Below are 16,418 nucleotides of genomic sequence, written 5' to 3'. Positions count from 1 at the left end.
TGTCTGGCCAAGGTTCCTTATCACTTGGCTTTTCTTGGTAGAAGGGATTGGTGGCTTGGCCTGTCGGCGAAAATGCAATTCAATTGAACAATCGTTCTCGAAATGTCCTTCGTTTATCAGGACGTAGCTGCGGTATCTTCAGTCTGCAGAAGATCTTGTGTTCTAGATTCGGGCATCTCCGTGAAACTAGCGAACGACACCACGGCGTTTATATACGGCTTTCCTTCCTGGTCGCAATATCATTTTGTGCGCTGTGACCTTTCCATCAGCATTCGTGCTCATCAACACATCTCATCATCTCCCGGTAGAGACAGTCCCAGCTGCCCGCAAGATGGGGTTCGGAGAAACCGTCGATAATGCCTTCCACAGGATCAATGTGGCTGTGGCAAAGTCCTTCATAGGCAGACGCTTCCAGCTCGAAGGTTCAGGTCACAAGTCTGAGAGGAAGGGCTCTCTATTTTTTACCGAGATTCGCGCTGGCTTGGCGACGTTCTTCGCCATGGCCTACATTATCTCTGTCAACTCCAACATGGTGTCCCAGACCGGTGGCACCTGCGTCTGCCCGGGTCTGGCTGAAGATCCCGTCTGTGACGTTGATCCTGCGTACCTGCAGTGTGTGCAGGAGGTGCAGCGTGATCTGGTCACAGCTACTGCTGCCATCGCTGCTTTATCCACCGTGTGCATGGGTCTTTTTGCAAATTGTAAGTCGGGCTGACGTATAGCTATGCACGACTCGGAAGCTGACCATCATGTAGTGCCCATCGCTCTTGCTCCTGGTCTAGGTGTGAATGCCTATTTCACTTATACTGTCGTTGGCTACCATGGTACTGGTCCTGTCCCTTACAGAACTGCTTTGACTGCAGTCTTTGTAGAAGGTTTTGTTTTTGTCGCCCTAACTATCCTCGGTCTTCGACAATGGCTTGCACGATCCGTCCCTTCATGTATCAAGTTAGCGACTGGTGTAGGCATCGGTCTTTATCTTGCTCTAATTGGATGCACGTACGACTCCGGAATTGGTATCACAGTTGGTGCCCAGTCCACTCCCCTCGAACTAGCAGGCTGCCACCCTAGCATGAGAGACGTCGATACTGGAGCATGCCCCAATTCGGATAAGCTACGCAACCCGACTACATGGCTTGGCATATTCACTGGAGGTATTCTCATCGCCATCCTCATGATGTATCGCGTCAAAGGTGCGATCATCTATGGTATCGCTCTCACGAGTATCATCTCTTGGCCTCGAACAACAAACCTGACATACTTTCCTTACACTGATCTCGGAAACTCGTCTTTCGATTTTTTCAAGAAAGTAGTAACGTTTCACCCGATCAAACATACCCTGAATGTGCTGGATTTCTCTCTCGGTGATGCCCCCGGCTCTTTCGGTCTCGCATTCATCACATTCCTCTATGTCGACATCTTTGACTGCACAGGAACACTCTACTCCATGGCACGTTATGCAGGTTTCCTCGACAAGCGCACACAGGACTTCGAGGGCTCAGCAACTGCCTACCTTGTTGACGCTTTCAGTATTGTCATCGGTAGTCTCTTCGGTCTTTCTCCCGTCACTGCGTTCATCGAGTCTGGTGCCGGTATCCAAGAAGGTGGCAGAACTGGACTCACAGCCATCACTACCGGTTTGTGCTTCTTTATCGCTATATTCTTTGCGCCGATCTTTGCATCTATCCCTCCTTGGGCAACGGGTGGAACTCTGATCCTCATCGGTTCGATGATGATGAAGGCCGTGCTGGAGATCAATTGGATGTACCCAGGCGATGCTATCCCGGCATTCATCACGCTCATGGTCATGCCATTCACCTACTGTAAGTCTACGTGCAAGACCAAGACATTGATGCGATATGCTGACCAATCTTACAGCCATTGCTTACGGACTTATTGCTGGAATTTGCACCTACATTCTTCTCAATGGTGTCCCCTTCATCATCGAGAAGGCAACAGGTGGTCGCATCATTCCTTACGGCAAGGCAGACTCCGAGGCCTGGACCTACAAGGTTGAAGGTGGTCTCCTGCCTCCTTGGATCAGGCGTCTTGCCAGAGGCAAGAAAGACTTCTGGCGTGCCGACGCTGAACTAGATGGTGTTGCGAGCAACGGATCTGATAGTGGACGCAACAGTAGCCAGGAGGTCGCTGGACTCGAAGGTATTGTCGAGGGAAGAGCCAAGACTGTTGAGAAAGGTGCTGTCGTCGCGTGAGCCGAACGACTCTTGTAGTGCTGCTTTTGCATGATGTACAACTTCTTACTTGAACGTGTATTGTACGTGCTTAGAGGCCCCGAAAATTTCTAGTTTTATCTGATTCGAATCGCTACATGCGCGTATTCTTGTTATTCTCTTTGTATGTTATCACTTGTAATAAATTCGGGTGCAATTTGGCTTCATCTGCGCGCACTCAAAGAAGAAGCTCTTGTCACGCTACTCTATGGCCCTCTCGTAACGATTTGCTCGAGGGACCTGCAACCCCATACTGGTTCTACCTGAGATGAAGGCGAGCGCGATGACTATCATTACGAGTCAATCAACAGTTTACGCGATGATCTCTAGATCCAACTGCTAAGGTATAAGGAGCGATGAAGCTTTCACCGTCATTTGAGCTCGGAGTCCAATGCAGGTACTGTTTTAAACTTCCGTAGTCTGACCAACAATGGGATATTGCCTTTCTTTACGTCCTTCCTTGGCAACGCACTCAGGCCGCGGCATCGCAGTGCAGTAGTATAGTTACAGTGACAGCTAATGGACTGCCACATCGTGCATGTCATGCCATGACTCACCCGGACCCATTCAATATACGGTAATACTGAGCTTATCTATACGTGTGGTACCTAGCGGAGTGGTCTGCGGCTCTCCCATTACAGGGCGTTGATCAACATCTCAAGCCGACAGTGATACAGAAGATGTCGTCTCCGCTACGTGCCGGTACGGTACGCCTTCAGTATTGGGGTATATGAACAGGTATCGCAATGTAACCGCACTAGCACCAGGCCTTGTCAACAACAAATCGATTGATACAGTCTGGACATGCTTGCAGGAGAGGCCGAGCTCTCTAAAGATTTCATGTCACACGAAGACATCCATAACCACAACAGATTGCCTTCGGTTACATCATGCTCTTCAAACATCGTCTATGTACTTAAAAGTTCGAAGAAGTTCAGCTCTCCGGAGAATCCACAGCCATCGCCGCCAAAACGTTCTAATGGAGCCTCAATGGCTATTGGGCTGGTTTCGTTCGTCTCACTATTGACATTAACCGTTGTAGTGACTTGAACTTCCTTTGCTTCTCCGATCTGGATATACGTCTCGTTATTCCTTCCGCTGACAACAAGTGTAGTCCATGTATTGACAGGTATATGTTGATCAGTGGCATACAGCCATCCATTGCTGGACTTGAGTCCCACAGTAGGGCTTATGTATAGTACAGAATCCCGCCCACTGAGCAATCGTGCAGGCGTGTTCCTGTCCTCGGACATCTCACTAATTCTGAGCATGATTGTCATGGTATAATTCCTACCCTCGGAATTGAGTGGAGTCGTCAAGTGACAAGAAACATTCAAGGGTAATGTTCCATTCTCGTTGATTGGGCATGATGCGATAGCATTGTAGCCATTGCCAGATAGATCGTACACAGTCAGGTCGGGCCCAGTAGCATTTCTTGTACCGTTCCACTTATACCTTAGGATCGTCGAGGACTTGGAGGCCACGGTCCGATGCAAGTTCTGGCCAGGGATATCTGCATGGAGCTTAGCGAAGATGCGATAGTACTCGTCCTCACTGATATCGCCTCGCCATTGTCTATCAGCAACAGCAGGTAGACCTCGCCTCCAAGTGTAGTATGCTTCTAAGTACGTTGTTGTTGAGGGTCCGTAGTCGTTCCAGAGAGCAGCGACCGCTCCAAGGATCCTTCGATCGGACGGCGCCGGATTGTTCGAAGAATTTTTGGTGTCGAAAACATATGGGTACCAAGGTCCCCCACTTGGAATCGAGAAAGCTTTGGCAGGTTCCAATACTTGAGGATAACTGCCAGAATATTTCGCAACACAGTACATCCAATCGTCCGAATTGACTACCGAATAGTTCTGTTGGATGAAAGCCGTATATGGATTTGCCTCAAATGCAGCCCAGTGTTGGATAGAAACGCCATGGTCCGGATAGCCATTCGTGACATTGGGTGTAAAAGCGCCCCAGATTCGAATATGCTTTCCAGATATACTGGTGATATATCTATCCATTGTGTTGACAAAGCTAGTGTAGTCCGTAGGAGAGGCGGTATATTCGTCAGCACCGATATGGACTGTCTTGCAATGGAACCAGTCAACAAAAGTCCTCCATATTGACTGCATAGTGGGGATGGTGTCTGGATATGAGACATTCAGGAGACTCAAATCGCTAAGACCAAGCTGCGGCTTCCACTGAGTGAGAACAAGAGCATGGCCTGGAGCTTCGATCTCAGGGATCACTGTCACTCCTCTTCGCGCGCAGCTGCGCTGTATAGAATCAAATTTCTGTCGGGTATAGGACTCGTTCCTATGCTTGTTCAGCCGGTCCACGGTTGCTGAATCGCTCCAAAGCCTGAATCGCGCATAGAGTGCCAGACTCTCTTCTCTTGTGTACACATCCAAGTTGTTATAAAGATTGTCGCTCAAGTGGAGATGGAAGGTATTTTGTTTGAAGTAAGACATATAAGTGCATAACTCAGTGATGAAGTCAGGCGGATAGTAATGCCGTCCAATATCAAGCATCATTCCTCGTGTCCTCCACCCGGGAGTATCATGTCCTGTGCCGAGAGGTAATCTTCCGTTGCCTAGTGTCACTTGCTGCAAAAATGTGCGTGTTCCCCACCAAACACCGAGGGGACTTGCACCAGATATTGTCACTCCTATATGATCGACGTGGAGTGCGTATCCTTCTGCGCTAGGTCTCCCAGCGGCATCGAGGTAGTCTGCATCGTCGCCAAGAGTGAGAAAGATGGAATCAAGGCCTCCCCGGCTACGCTCAGTAACTCGAGCGTCGATGTGGTGTTTGGACAGTAGATCCTCTGCAAAGGTATGTGCAAAGTCAATCAATTTTGGTGGAATGAGGGTTTCTCCTTCGCTATTTACTGAGTTTGCGTACAAAGGATCCACATGTATAAATTTCACTTTTGACGCGTCAAACACACCCAACCCAGTGATATTGAATGGGACAGTTGGCAATCCAACAAGCCGAGGGTCGACTTTCTCGCAAATCAGTCCTGTATGCCATGATGTTTTCGTGCAACGTATCGATTGAGAAAGAGGATAACAGACTGATGAGTCCGGTCCATCCCAGCTTGGGATACATGTCGCGATCCTGCCGGTAGTCGTGTCTATTGCTCAATTACGCATGGCTAGACAGGTATGTATGGAACAAAATTACATTATGGCTTATATATGAGTTCAGTCTTCTAAGATAGTCGCGAAGATAAGAATCTCGCCGAACGTGATTGTAGTGTTGCATCTAGACATCCTGATAACATTATCGCAGCTTGATGTTACAACACTTTCATAGTCTGTATGAGTCGTTCTATATGACGTGTATAATCAACATGTTGTGGCATACGTCCTACGAGGATTCATCACACCTTGGTGCAATACAAGAAAGGTTTTTAGTTTGTTGACTTCATCTAGCCTTATGTTAGGATTTCGGCCAACAGCACGTAGCAGGATATGGGGTGGTTGGCCATAGACAACAACAACTCGGCATGGGTGATACGGACTGCGGAAGACGTCATCATCTAGGACATGACTGGTAGCAATCTTGTCCTACATCTCGCAGATTTCCTGCGCTGAGTGCAACGCGATATTGTGGGCTACTGTAGGAGTAGGCAATAAGGCAAAGGGTAAGCATAGGTCTACAGCTACAGTTGATCAGGCAAGTACAGTATGAGAGGCAGCACTGCAGGAAACGCAAAAGGTGATCGCACCTGCTGATCGGCAGGCGCTACGTTACATATATATGGGAAGAGCATTTTACAAGGTGACATTGGATGTGCGCTCGGTGCGGAGCTCCGATCACTAAACTTGTGCAATGTAGTGTAGATACCCTGACGAAGACTCCCACGAGGTCAGATAGTTCCTTGATCCTGGACATACCTTACTAAGTCAGTGGAACGTTTGTCGTATCACCGTCGTCCTCGGTGTACTACATCGGAAGAGCTTTGTATCGCATGTCGATCTGACAAATTTCCCGACATTTACTAAGTACTTATATAATTAGTGGTGTGTGTGGTACTGTATACTGTGGTTCCAAGCGCGTGCTGAGAATTCAGAACGTCCGGACCCGAGCGAGCCGCGGTATAGTGACCTGATTTCTTATTTTGATTAAAAAGATACAAGATTTAACCTGGAGTATAGGTACTCTGCACAGAGGCACACAACTGCTATTTCCAGATACAGCGACTCTCTCGTCGTTCATGGCTCCACAAAACCAGGACTGCACGTGGTTATAGCAACACAGGCATACTAGCCGACGACGTACGTGTACGCCACAGTAGTGTCCTGACGAGTCCAGATATGTACATTACAGGCAGCCATGCACAGGCTCGATGTATGATGCCAATAAAGTCTGCCAGCCGCCTACTCTAAGCGAGCCGCTACTCTATAAGTAAGCAAAAGACATATATCAGTACCACTAGTATCACGGATAGTGTGACCTACTACATACGGGACCTCGGATCTAAATCAGTCATCATTTACATTGTATATTGATTGTATATCTAATCTGATCTATGTGACTACATCATGCTGGGCAGGTACGTAAGTCATAGCACCTTGGCTTTCTGGCGTAGCTCTGGACCGCAATCGTGCGACAAGTTTCCATTTCTCTGTCATACGCAATTCCGAGTATACAGAAGTGGAGCTGTCTGGAGCTACTGTACGGCAAGTGTATACACATGAAAGGATATTACTAAGTCACGCCATCCGATTTTTGCCAAGAGCCCAGTAATATCAGATGTGGATTCTACAAAGTTTCGAAACCGCTAGGTCTCGTAAAGGCATACAACGGCGTTTGATGGTATCAATCGTACGATGAGAAATCATTGTTAAAATCTACAAGCTGATCAAGCACGTGTGGACAGAGCGAGGTCGATTCGCCGGAAATGGCTGACATGACATGGCATGTGGAGGGAAATAAAAATCCTTTCCGAAGTTGTGATCCAGCTCCAGGCTGTCAACTAGCATTAGAACACAAGACGCAGACATTGACAATCCGAAGACACCAACAATGGCAAGTGGGATCAACGACCTTGAACAGTGTCAGCCACAGAGGTGCGAGACGGATGTAATAATAGTCGGAGGTTAGTCACAGACCAATGATCAACAACTGCAGCACAACTTGAATCTCATGCGTCTCATTAGCTGGACCAACTGGACTATGTTGCGCTCTTCTTGCTCGGCAATTGGGCCTCACTGTAAAGATCTTCGGTAAGTATCGTGGCAAGTATACAGCGCCGGGGGGCTCAATCTGCTTGGAAGCTGATGCTGCATGTCAGAACGAAGACCCGGCCCATTAGAAGCCGGCCGCGCAGATGCTCTCAATGCACGCACACAGCAAGTGCTCGAGATTGTTGGTGTACTCGGAGATTTGCGTCCAAAGGGTCTGCTCTGCAACAGTAGGTTCATCTTTCACACCTAGGAACTTTTGGAGACTTACATCCAACGCCACTCTAGCGAGTTCAGTATTCAAGGATGGCGAATTCCAAAGTCGTAACAATCGATGGTGGACAAGCATAGCCGATTCGGCGTACAAAGAGTTCCTGATGATTGGTCAAGCAGACGTTGAGAGAGCACTCGTGAAGCATCTCGACATCGATGTCCTCTACGAGACTGAAGTATCAAAAGTGTCAGAGTCGGACCGAGAAGTAAAAGTCACAGTTGGTGGAGAGACCATGTATTCCAAGTATCTGATCGCCGCCGACGGGGGTCAATCCCAGATTCGAAAGCAGTTAGGCATCGAATTCCGAGGAGACATGCCAAACATGCGTTGGGCGGTGCTGGACACTTTCATCAAAACGGATTTTCCAGTCTGTAACGAGATCATTAGTTTTGAACACAATGGACAATCGAGAGTGTCGTGGATCCCTAGGTGAGCAGTACCATCAATTCTGGCGTAACGATGCTTACCTTCTATACAGAGAGCGCGGGATGGCTCGATTTTATATCCTCTTGGAAGGTGAAGTTACACAAGAAAAGTCCGAGAAGTCCATACGTAAACATATGGCACCATTTAATGTTGAATTTTCCAAGACTGAATGGTTCAGTACATACGATGGTGTGTAAGGTATACATGGCTATGACTCTTTTCGCTGACCTTTTATAGTGCAAGAACGAGTCGCTGCTTCCTTCACGTCTCCGTTATCTAAGATTATCTTAGCTGGCGATGCCAGTCATATCCACGCCGTCAATGGCGGCCAAGGTCTCAATACCGGCGTTGCAGATGCATTTGGTCTGGTATGGCGCCTCGCACTCGCTATTCGCTGTACAAGCTACGCGGAGGCTTTAGGCCAGAAGTTACTTTGTTCCTATGATATCGAGCGACGAAAGGCTGCCGAAACAGTTGTGGAAGTCGCCGGAAAGCTCGTACGAAGCACTTTACGGACTGCCCAGGAGTACGTTACAATTGTAGAGCAAAAGGCTGCCAATATCACGGGAATGGGCGTCAAATACGCTCCGAATGTTCTATCGACCATGGAAAGCTGTGCAGGGTCCTTCCAAGCTGGGAGCCGATTCCCCGACATCTCGTTTCTGAAGAGTAACGTAGTCCTATTGAGGCTATACGAAATTGCAAGATACGGCCGCTTCCTTATCTTCAACAGTGGCAAGATGAGGATTTCTGTACCATCCTGGCTAGAAGATCGTATCGACATATGGACTGTCACAAGGGACGGAGAGAAATGGAACGTTACCACCTCCACTCCTGCGACCTTGACAACAGAACATCCCTTCCCCGAGGACGCGGTCGTGATAATGCGCCCAGACTTTTACATTGGATACGCTGGTCATGACGCCACTTCTTACTTCAATCGCTTCAGCAATGATCCAACAATCAATGCTGGGACTTCAAATTAGAAACCTCGATAGATTGTATTTGGAAAAGTCACGTTTATTCACTGTGGCCATTTACTACTAGATTTTCTTGTCCAATGTAACGTTCCTCCAACTGCATTGCATAATTTGTGGCGAATCGAGCATCTGAGATAGGCGTCCGGCGAGTAAGTAAAGCGGCAGCACTAAAATCACAAACGTTGACTGATCCGAGAATATCGCTTCCGCGGTATATGAATCTGAGCTACAAGTTAGATTCATGTAAAATATGAACTATGAACTCCGTGATCCCCACATGGTCGCAAGTTGTGCCTATTCAGTTGTGGTGTGGAACCCTGGCCTCAGCTCGCCGCTAGTAAGACTCTATGCAACTAGGTGGTGTTAGGTGACCTGACGGCTCATATGCGAGAGCTTTGTCACGATCTAGGGTTCGATGCTCTATACCACAGCTCACAAATCACCATTAAGACCCTCGAGCGGGGGTTTTCCGCTACATGCAGTGCCTCAAAGAACCAGTGTATCGAGCCCGCAGTGTTACCGAACCATGGGCCTCGTGTCCAAAGTCTTATTGAGATGTACCGCACATATAACATTTGTTCTACCACCTGTTTCTGCCTACCTTGTGCTTAGATCCAGTCAGACAAATAATTTCCTTAGACTCTTCTGTCTGCGTCACTATTGAACCGAACTACTTCCCATCAATATGTCGTCACCAACCTCAATTCTTGTTGATCAGCACAGCTCTCCTGAGTCAGACAGAGTGTCCGCGATCAGTGAGCTTTCGGAATACTCAAGATCAACTTCGCTAGGTTCACCGCTGTCACAACCCGATGGCGGCAACTGCTTCTCCAACACCGAGGACCGATATCTCGATATCCCTGAGCCGCCAGGCCTGAGTGAGGCGGATCGAATAATCTCTGAACGAGTATTTGGCATTTTGAAATCCTACTCGCCAGCGACCGTAATAAAAAGATCTCCTAAGGCCAGCTCATTCAGACTGAAAACATCTATAAAAAGAGTGGTGCAGGACAAGAAGCACTTGCACTTCATCTTACCTGCTTTTCCATTCAAGTCACCTAACAGGATCGACAAAGTTTTAGGAGCTTTGCCAGACAAAGGCGAAGAGTTGGCACTTGCCAGACTCGATGGCCTCTGTAGTCAGATTCGGGAAGTCTATCCCGACACCACCTTGAGCATTGTATCAGATGGTCTCGTGTACAATGGTGAGTAACAGCCGCCTTCAATTGTAGTGATCGATTCTTATCACCGTCACAGACATCCTTGGCGTATCTGACACGGATGTTTGGCATTACGGATCATCTTTGCGAGAGCTTGCAAGCCGTAATTGCCAGCATATATCGTTCGCCAGACTAAGTAGTCTGGTCTCTGATGAATGTCCAGAGCCCACCACTCTGACAGAGTATCTGGAGAATGCGCAGTGGTACAGAGACCAGCTGCTACAACAACACTTACCGAAGGGATTCGATGTTGATGTTGCATTGAAGGAACAGATCAACACGCTTCTGACATATCGAGGATATATCAAGTTTCTCGCCACAGATCTCAAGTATGAGCCTTCGAGGCAAGGTCTCAGCAAGAGCAAGGTCAAGAAGATGAACGAGACCGTAGCCAAACGGATGATCGTAAGAGGCGCAGTAAGTGCGACACTATTGACAACACGTATCACTTCATTGACCCATATGATCTAGGCTTTCGCAAACGCTATTGAAAAGGCATTTCCATCATCAATTCGTTTGTCGATACATGTCTCAGAGCAACTATCAAAACTTCCCGTGTCATTGCTGTCAAGACACGCAGCATACACGACACCATGGCATTGCACCTGTGCTCAAGAACTAGATGGATCCTGGCGGTTTGCGCACCAAGACGTCTTCTCTGGCGATGTCTCCTATGAACTCGTTGTCGTCGATGGCAGGCAATCGCATTATCGTAAGGTATCCGATCTGTACGATTGGGACGACGTCAAGGTTGATATAGCTCCAACACACCCATGCGGGCTTTTGATCACTCCGAGCAATGGCCAAAATCTATCAATGGCAGATATCGACATGCAAAAGGCTAGGGGATTGGCTGAGCTGAATTCACCATTGGTCTTCCGCGGCTTTCAGGATTCAACAGATAGAGACCTGTTCGTACGCAAAGCTCGCGAGATTGGGGCCGTGATGCCGTGGAAATTTGGCGAGGTTCTTGTGGTAAAGGACGCAGGCACCGAGAGTGGTGGCCTCAACAATGTCTTGAGTGCTGAGCCAATGCCCATGCATTTCGATGGGCTGTTCAAAACGATCTCTGTAAAGAACAGTGATGGCAAAGAGCGTCTAGTTCCTCAACCTCCACAGTGGGTATTTCTGATGATATGGAGAAAGACACGGCTGACATTCCATTTAGGTTTCAGTGGTTTACTGTTGCAACGCCATCGCCTGAGAATTGCGGTGATACTCTTCTCGCCTCTTCTCGTCTCCTGTTCGAGCATCTGCCAGATTCACACCCGTTGGATCAGCTTGAACACCTTACCTGGACAGTATCTACCACAGCCTTTGACAATAGCACAATCCAAGGACTGAAGCTGGTAGTCCCGCATCCGACAACAAAACAACCTTGTCTGAGATACCACGAGCCATGGCCATCCAGTCGAACACGCTTCGATCCGACCACAGTCGTTATCGATGATATCGGTAGTGAGGAGAGCGTGAGATTGACCAACATCATGGACTCACTGCTCTACGATCGACGAGTGTGCTACTATCATAAGTGGGTTGCTGGCGATCTGGTATTGAGTGATAATATCAGCATGATGCATACGCGTACGGGTTTTACCCCGGGCGCGCCTAGGGAATTATGGCGCATACACATTGGTTAAAAGTCGACTGAAATATCTTGGTGGACTTTCATCTTGGAAGCGAATGGCTGTCATATCTTTGCGTAAGTCTTGTGTACATCAGCTGGACTTATGTTGCACTTTGATCCTAAAGTGGCGTTGGGGACATTGTTTATGTACTTGTGTTCATATTGGAAAGAGTTCTCATCTTATTACAATATCATAACCTTCGTTATATACTCCTGGTTAGAGAGACGATACTCGATTTCCCTTCAGATCAGAGTGGTCCAGTATGTGTTGTTGGAAACAGCCCCATTCCTTATAGCATTTGGAGCGAGTAATCATACCAGGTAAGCTGTCAAAGAACATAATCCGGTGCAGCCGCCGCGGTCTGGTTTGGATCAAGTCTGTTAACGTAGAGGTTTGAGGATTGAACCTCATGCATCGACATATTCCACGGCCTATCGACTGTCCCTGCCATGGTTGCCCAAGAGTCTGAAGCCTCTTTTGGACTTAAGTAAGCCAATGCGCTGCCTTGGGAGCCGAGGTATGCGTTACGTAAGGCGAGTGCGGAAGCTTGTATAACAGCATTTGTTTGCACATACATAGCTTGCATCACAGCAAGCTCGATACTCTGTGAGCAAGTGGTAAACCCGTGGTTACTTAGCAAGACGGTCGAGTGTGCGGGGTTCGTCACATTATCCTGAGTAGTCGTGCCCGCGAGTACATCAGCAAGAGCTGCCCCCAAGGGAATGTTGCGGACAAGGAGATCTTGCACGTCGGTCTCGTTATAATGGAGGATGTGAGACGCAGTGATCAACGTCCTGTAAAGTGTCGTCAAATTTGCAGCTACCATTTTGACGACGGATCTTGAGTCGAGAGTCACACCGATTTACCCATCAGACAGGGGTTTCATGTATTGTATATGATATCTAGGAATGCTACACTGCTTAACGAGTCCATGACCATGGTCAGATAATCACCTTACCCCGCGCCATATGGGCCGTCTACGGCCTGATCCCTACACGAAATGTGTAGCTGCGTCATATTGACCGGATTCTATGCTTCTAAAGTGATAAGAGCCTTATTGATCACGAGAGCTATAACGGCACGGATGGTGAGCCATTATGAGTAGCGGTAACTCCACAAAAGCTATATTCCTGCATGAGAAAGGTTCCGATTCTTGGGAGATCTACACTGAGGGTATGGAAGAGCTGGTCCTGATCCAAGACTCTTAAATCAACATACTGTATCATGAAACTTAACAACGAAGTACAAGTAAAACATGATTCACTGTCGCAGGACACGGCCCTGTAATTTTCGTAGTATCAATCCCGTAAGTATGTGCGGTAAAGAAGCCCATTAATGAACCGCCGAACAAACTCAAGACCAGATCCCTTCAACGATTTTCTTCACGATATTTCCACTGCTCTTCTCGTGGTCTTCTTCCTTATACCACCTTCGGCTTGCGTCCAAGTCGATGGTGGCCGTATCAACCCAGCGGCGGCCTCCGTAGTAGCACTTGGCACCAATATACAAGACGAGGATCGCTGGTACTGAGACGTAGTTTGCGAAGAAGTTCTTCGCGGAGGGGCTGTCGCCGAGTGGCCAGACAGCAAGATAGAACTCGACTACGAGAAGCAAGCAGCACCAGAAAAGGCCCCAGTATGCGCCCCAGGGATAGGTCCAGGATCTCCAAGGTAAATCTTCCGCAGGACGACCTTGCACTTTCCATGCATGTCTCATGCGTAAGTGTGACAGGCAAATCATACCCCATCCAAAGAGAGTGAACAGCGACGTCAAGTTAGAAAACCACGTAAAGACTTCGGAGCCAGTGTTGCTGACATTGAGGTAGGCAAGACCTCCTCCAATGAGAAGAGTAATGAAGAGACCGTACCAAGGACGGCCACTCTTGTCCGCTTTCTGGAAGAACTGGTCCAGTCAGTAGGCAATTCGCGATTAAAGAAGAAATAGCTTACCTTGGGCGCCATGCCAATCTGAGCCAAGCCTACCAATGTCCGGGAACCAGCGTATCCAGAAATAGAACCAGTCGATAGAACCGATATGAAGATGATGGCATTCATGATATGAGCCAAAGGACTGAGACCAGAATTGCGGTAAGCGATGACGAAGGGGGATGCGTTTGTACCCGATCCTCCAAACAGGTTCGGGTCCTTTGGGGATACGGTGATCGTGATCATCAAAGAACCGAGGATGTAGAACAGCGACAAACGCAGCCAAATACTCCCTACAGCTCTGGGCACCGATTTACGAGGGTTAGCTGTCTCTGCAGCGACCAAACCAGCGTTCTCACTACCGCTCATAGCGAAAATGCAAGTAGGCAGCACGCTGAGGAATCCTTTGAAACCATTCGTGAAGGGCATGCTGTTCCAGTATCTGAAACCTATTGCCTCTGACTTGGCGCCTCCAGCCGAGACCACGATGGAGGAGATGATGACAACGAAGATCCAGCCGAACTTTATTAGTGATGCAGTGACTTCTACTTCGCCGAAGAACTTGACGCCGACAACGTTGATACAAATGATGACGACCCAGAAGATGGTAATCCAGGCCGCAGTGGGCACAGCCGTAGTCCAGAACGAAAGCACTGTCACCACTCCCTACAGCATAGCCATTGTCAGTATCATAGCGGAATGAAGCGGAATGAGTGGGCATGGGATCTGACTTGTAATTCGTTCGCGATCGTAATCCAGTAGGAAAACCAATAGGCCCAGCCCAAAGCAAATCCAGCAGCGGGGTCAATGAACTTTGAACTCCATTGCACAAATGCAGAAGGTAGAGGATACATGATGGCCATCTCTCCTATGGAATGACTGACGGCCCAGATCATAGATCCAGAAAGCAGATATCCTATGAAGATACCCGCCGGGCCACCATTCTGCAATGAGGTACCACTTCCGAGCCATAGACCCATACCAATACTACTACCTAGAGCTATCATCGTTATATGCCTGGTGCTCAGGTTCCTATGAAGCTCCGAATCGGCGCCATGGTCTTGATCTGTGTAGATCTCACCCGGCACTGGTGAGCCATTGTCATGACTTTCATCGACGTTCGGAGACGTCTTTTTCTCGAAATCGCTCATGGCAACTTGTTGTCGTCTGCTTGAGGAATGATGGGGTCTAGCGGGCGCAGAACATTCGAAGAAGCAGGACAGAACTGCAAGTGCTTCTCGAGGCGTGCGACCTATCTAAATATGTCTTCGGCTGGACGGTGTCTAGAACGCCACATGCTACCCACATCACGACCCATGCATGCATATTGTATCCACGCGAGCTGGAGAGATTGGTTGGCAAAGGTCTTATCAGAAGGAGCTGAATAGGTACTGTGCCAAGGCGTGATTTGATAGATACGATATGAAGATCCTACTCTATGCAGGGTAAGTGCCATATCAGCCTGGTCCAAATGTAACATTGGGAGCTCAGGACATCCACTCAACGACGGTTAATTGATAACAAACTTATCTATGCAGATCGACCGCCAATCACAAAGAGTTTCTCGATATGAAACCCAGAAACATGGAATCGGTGGTCAATGTCACCCGACATTCCAACTGCCCACCCATCTGAAGAGAGGTGGCCCGCATGACCTGTGCGTGGAGAAGTGCAGTACAGGGGTATGGCAATATTGTGGAAACATCGAGATGGCAAGACAGTCAAGCAAGGCAAGTTCGATATTGTGTTTGTACGCTTTCGGACGTCTTAAACAGTAGAACAGCTGCCGCGGCCTTGGTCTTGGCAATTTTGCCTACCTACCTCAAGGTATACTCCCGTCCTGAAACACATCGAGTCTGCCACTGTCAATCGCGGTGTATCCACAGCGGTTTGCTGGCAATATATTAGTGTCGCAGCGATGCGAACTACTGTGCGATGGTAGACGCCCCCCTTGCATATCTGCGACAAGATAAGGAGCTCATCGTGATCCCGTATGGCTAAGATATCTCACTTGCGACGTTCAGGGTCCACTCGGCTTCAGCTGATGCTAACCTATCATTTAACTACCTTACCCTGCATACAGTGGGTAGATTGGAAAAGACTGGAAATAGTACTGTGAATAGTGAGCAGGTGATAAAAACATAGCATTCACTTCTAGGTCCTTCGCGTCTGGTAGTGGCAGATGCTGAGCCGCGTGCCTCCCTTGTCTAGATTCTCTACAAATCTTGAAGATTCATGTTACAATTTTGGCCTATCAGCTCAAGGTTGGCCTGTAACACTCCCGTGGCGCTAATTTGGCTGTCCATGCTGACTTTCCTGGCTAATCTAACCATCATCTTATGCGATCATGATTCTGTCCGAGTCAGTAGCTCGAGCGTAGTTTGGTATCTTCTACGAGATCCAAAGCCATATTCTGATGTTGGGAAAGCAGCGAAGAAGACCGGGTGTCGCTGTACAAGTACCAGAACCGGCCCGACGTTCTTGGCATGGCAGCTCGGCTGCTATTGTGGATCTCGCTACTCGTCTATTTATCTTTCACATTTCCTTATCG

The 16,418-nt window shown here is 48.3% G+C and overlaps 5 protein-coding genes across 6 annotated transcripts; 3 read left to right on the top strand and 2 right to left on the bottom strand.

Annotated features, from left to right (window-relative positions):
* Positions 1–331: 331 nt before the first annotated feature.
* Positions 332–2,213, top strand: AAFC00_000751 (uncharacterized protein; the record flags this gene model as incomplete). The annotated part of the gene is made up of 3 exons (XM_069347460.1): positions 332–701; positions 756–1,823; positions 1,879–2,213. 3 exons carry the CDS (start codon positions 332–334, stop codon positions 2,211–2,213), a joined length of 1,773 nt encoding a protein of 590 aa, XP_069200629.1.
* Positions 2,214–7,256: 5,043 nt separating this feature from the next.
* On the top strand, positions 7,257–9,100 carry AAFC00_000750 (uncharacterized protein; the record flags this gene model as incomplete). Of its 2 annotated transcripts, XM_069347459.1 has the most annotated exons (6): positions 7,257–7,329; positions 7,391–7,456; positions 7,525–7,644; positions 7,703–8,117; positions 8,167–8,303; positions 8,352–9,100. In XM_069347459.1, 6 exons carry the CDS (start codon positions 7,257–7,259, stop codon positions 9,098–9,100), a joined length of 1,560 nt encoding a protein of 519 aa, XP_069200627.1. The 2 variants fall into 2 exon arrangements, with proteins under 2 accessions (XP_069200627.1, XP_069200628.1); XM_069348567.1 differs by lacking the exons at positions 7,257–7,329; positions 7,391–7,456 and having other exon boundaries at positions 7,518–7,644.
* A 679-nt stretch (positions 9,101–9,779) lies between these two features.
* AAFC00_000749 (uncharacterized protein) lies at positions 9,780–11,954 on the top strand (the record flags this gene model as incomplete). The annotated part of the gene is made up of 4 exons (XM_069347458.1): positions 9,780–10,299; positions 10,352–10,731; positions 10,786–11,432; positions 11,483–11,954. The coding sequence occupies 4 exons, from the start codon at positions 9,780–9,782 to the stop codon at positions 11,952–11,954; spliced, it is 2,019 nt and encodes a 672-aa protein (XP_069200626.1).
* A 316-nt stretch (positions 11,955–12,270) lies between these two features.
* Positions 12,271–12,768, bottom strand: AAFC00_000748 (uncharacterized protein; the record flags this gene model as incomplete). Its single annotated transcript, XM_069348409.1, has 1 exon — positions 12,271–12,768. The coding sequence occupies one exon, from the start codon at positions 12,766–12,768 to the stop codon at positions 12,271–12,273; it is 498 nt and encodes a 165-aa protein (XP_069200625.1).
* Positions 12,769–13,295: 527 nt separating this feature from the next.
* AAFC00_000747 (uncharacterized protein) lies at positions 13,296–15,018 on the bottom strand (the record flags this gene model as incomplete). Its single annotated transcript, XM_069347457.1, has 3 exons — positions 13,296–13,844; positions 13,892–14,533; positions 14,599–15,018. 3 exons carry the CDS (start codon positions 15,016–15,018, stop codon positions 13,296–13,298), a joined length of 1,611 nt encoding a protein of 536 aa, XP_069200624.1.
* Positions 15,019–16,418: the final 1,400 nt, after the last annotated feature.

This window comes from Neodothiora populina (assembly GCF_041146345.1).
Source record: "Neodothiora populina strain CPC 39397 chromosome Unknown canker_contig_11, whole genome shotgun sequence".
NCBI classification, from domain to species: domain Eukaryota; kingdom Fungi; phylum Ascomycota; class Dothideomycetes; order Dothideales; family Dothioraceae; genus Neodothiora; species Neodothiora populina.
The sequence above is the reverse complement of the archived record's forward strand: the minus strand, read 5'-3'. Positions and strand labels throughout refer to the sequence as shown.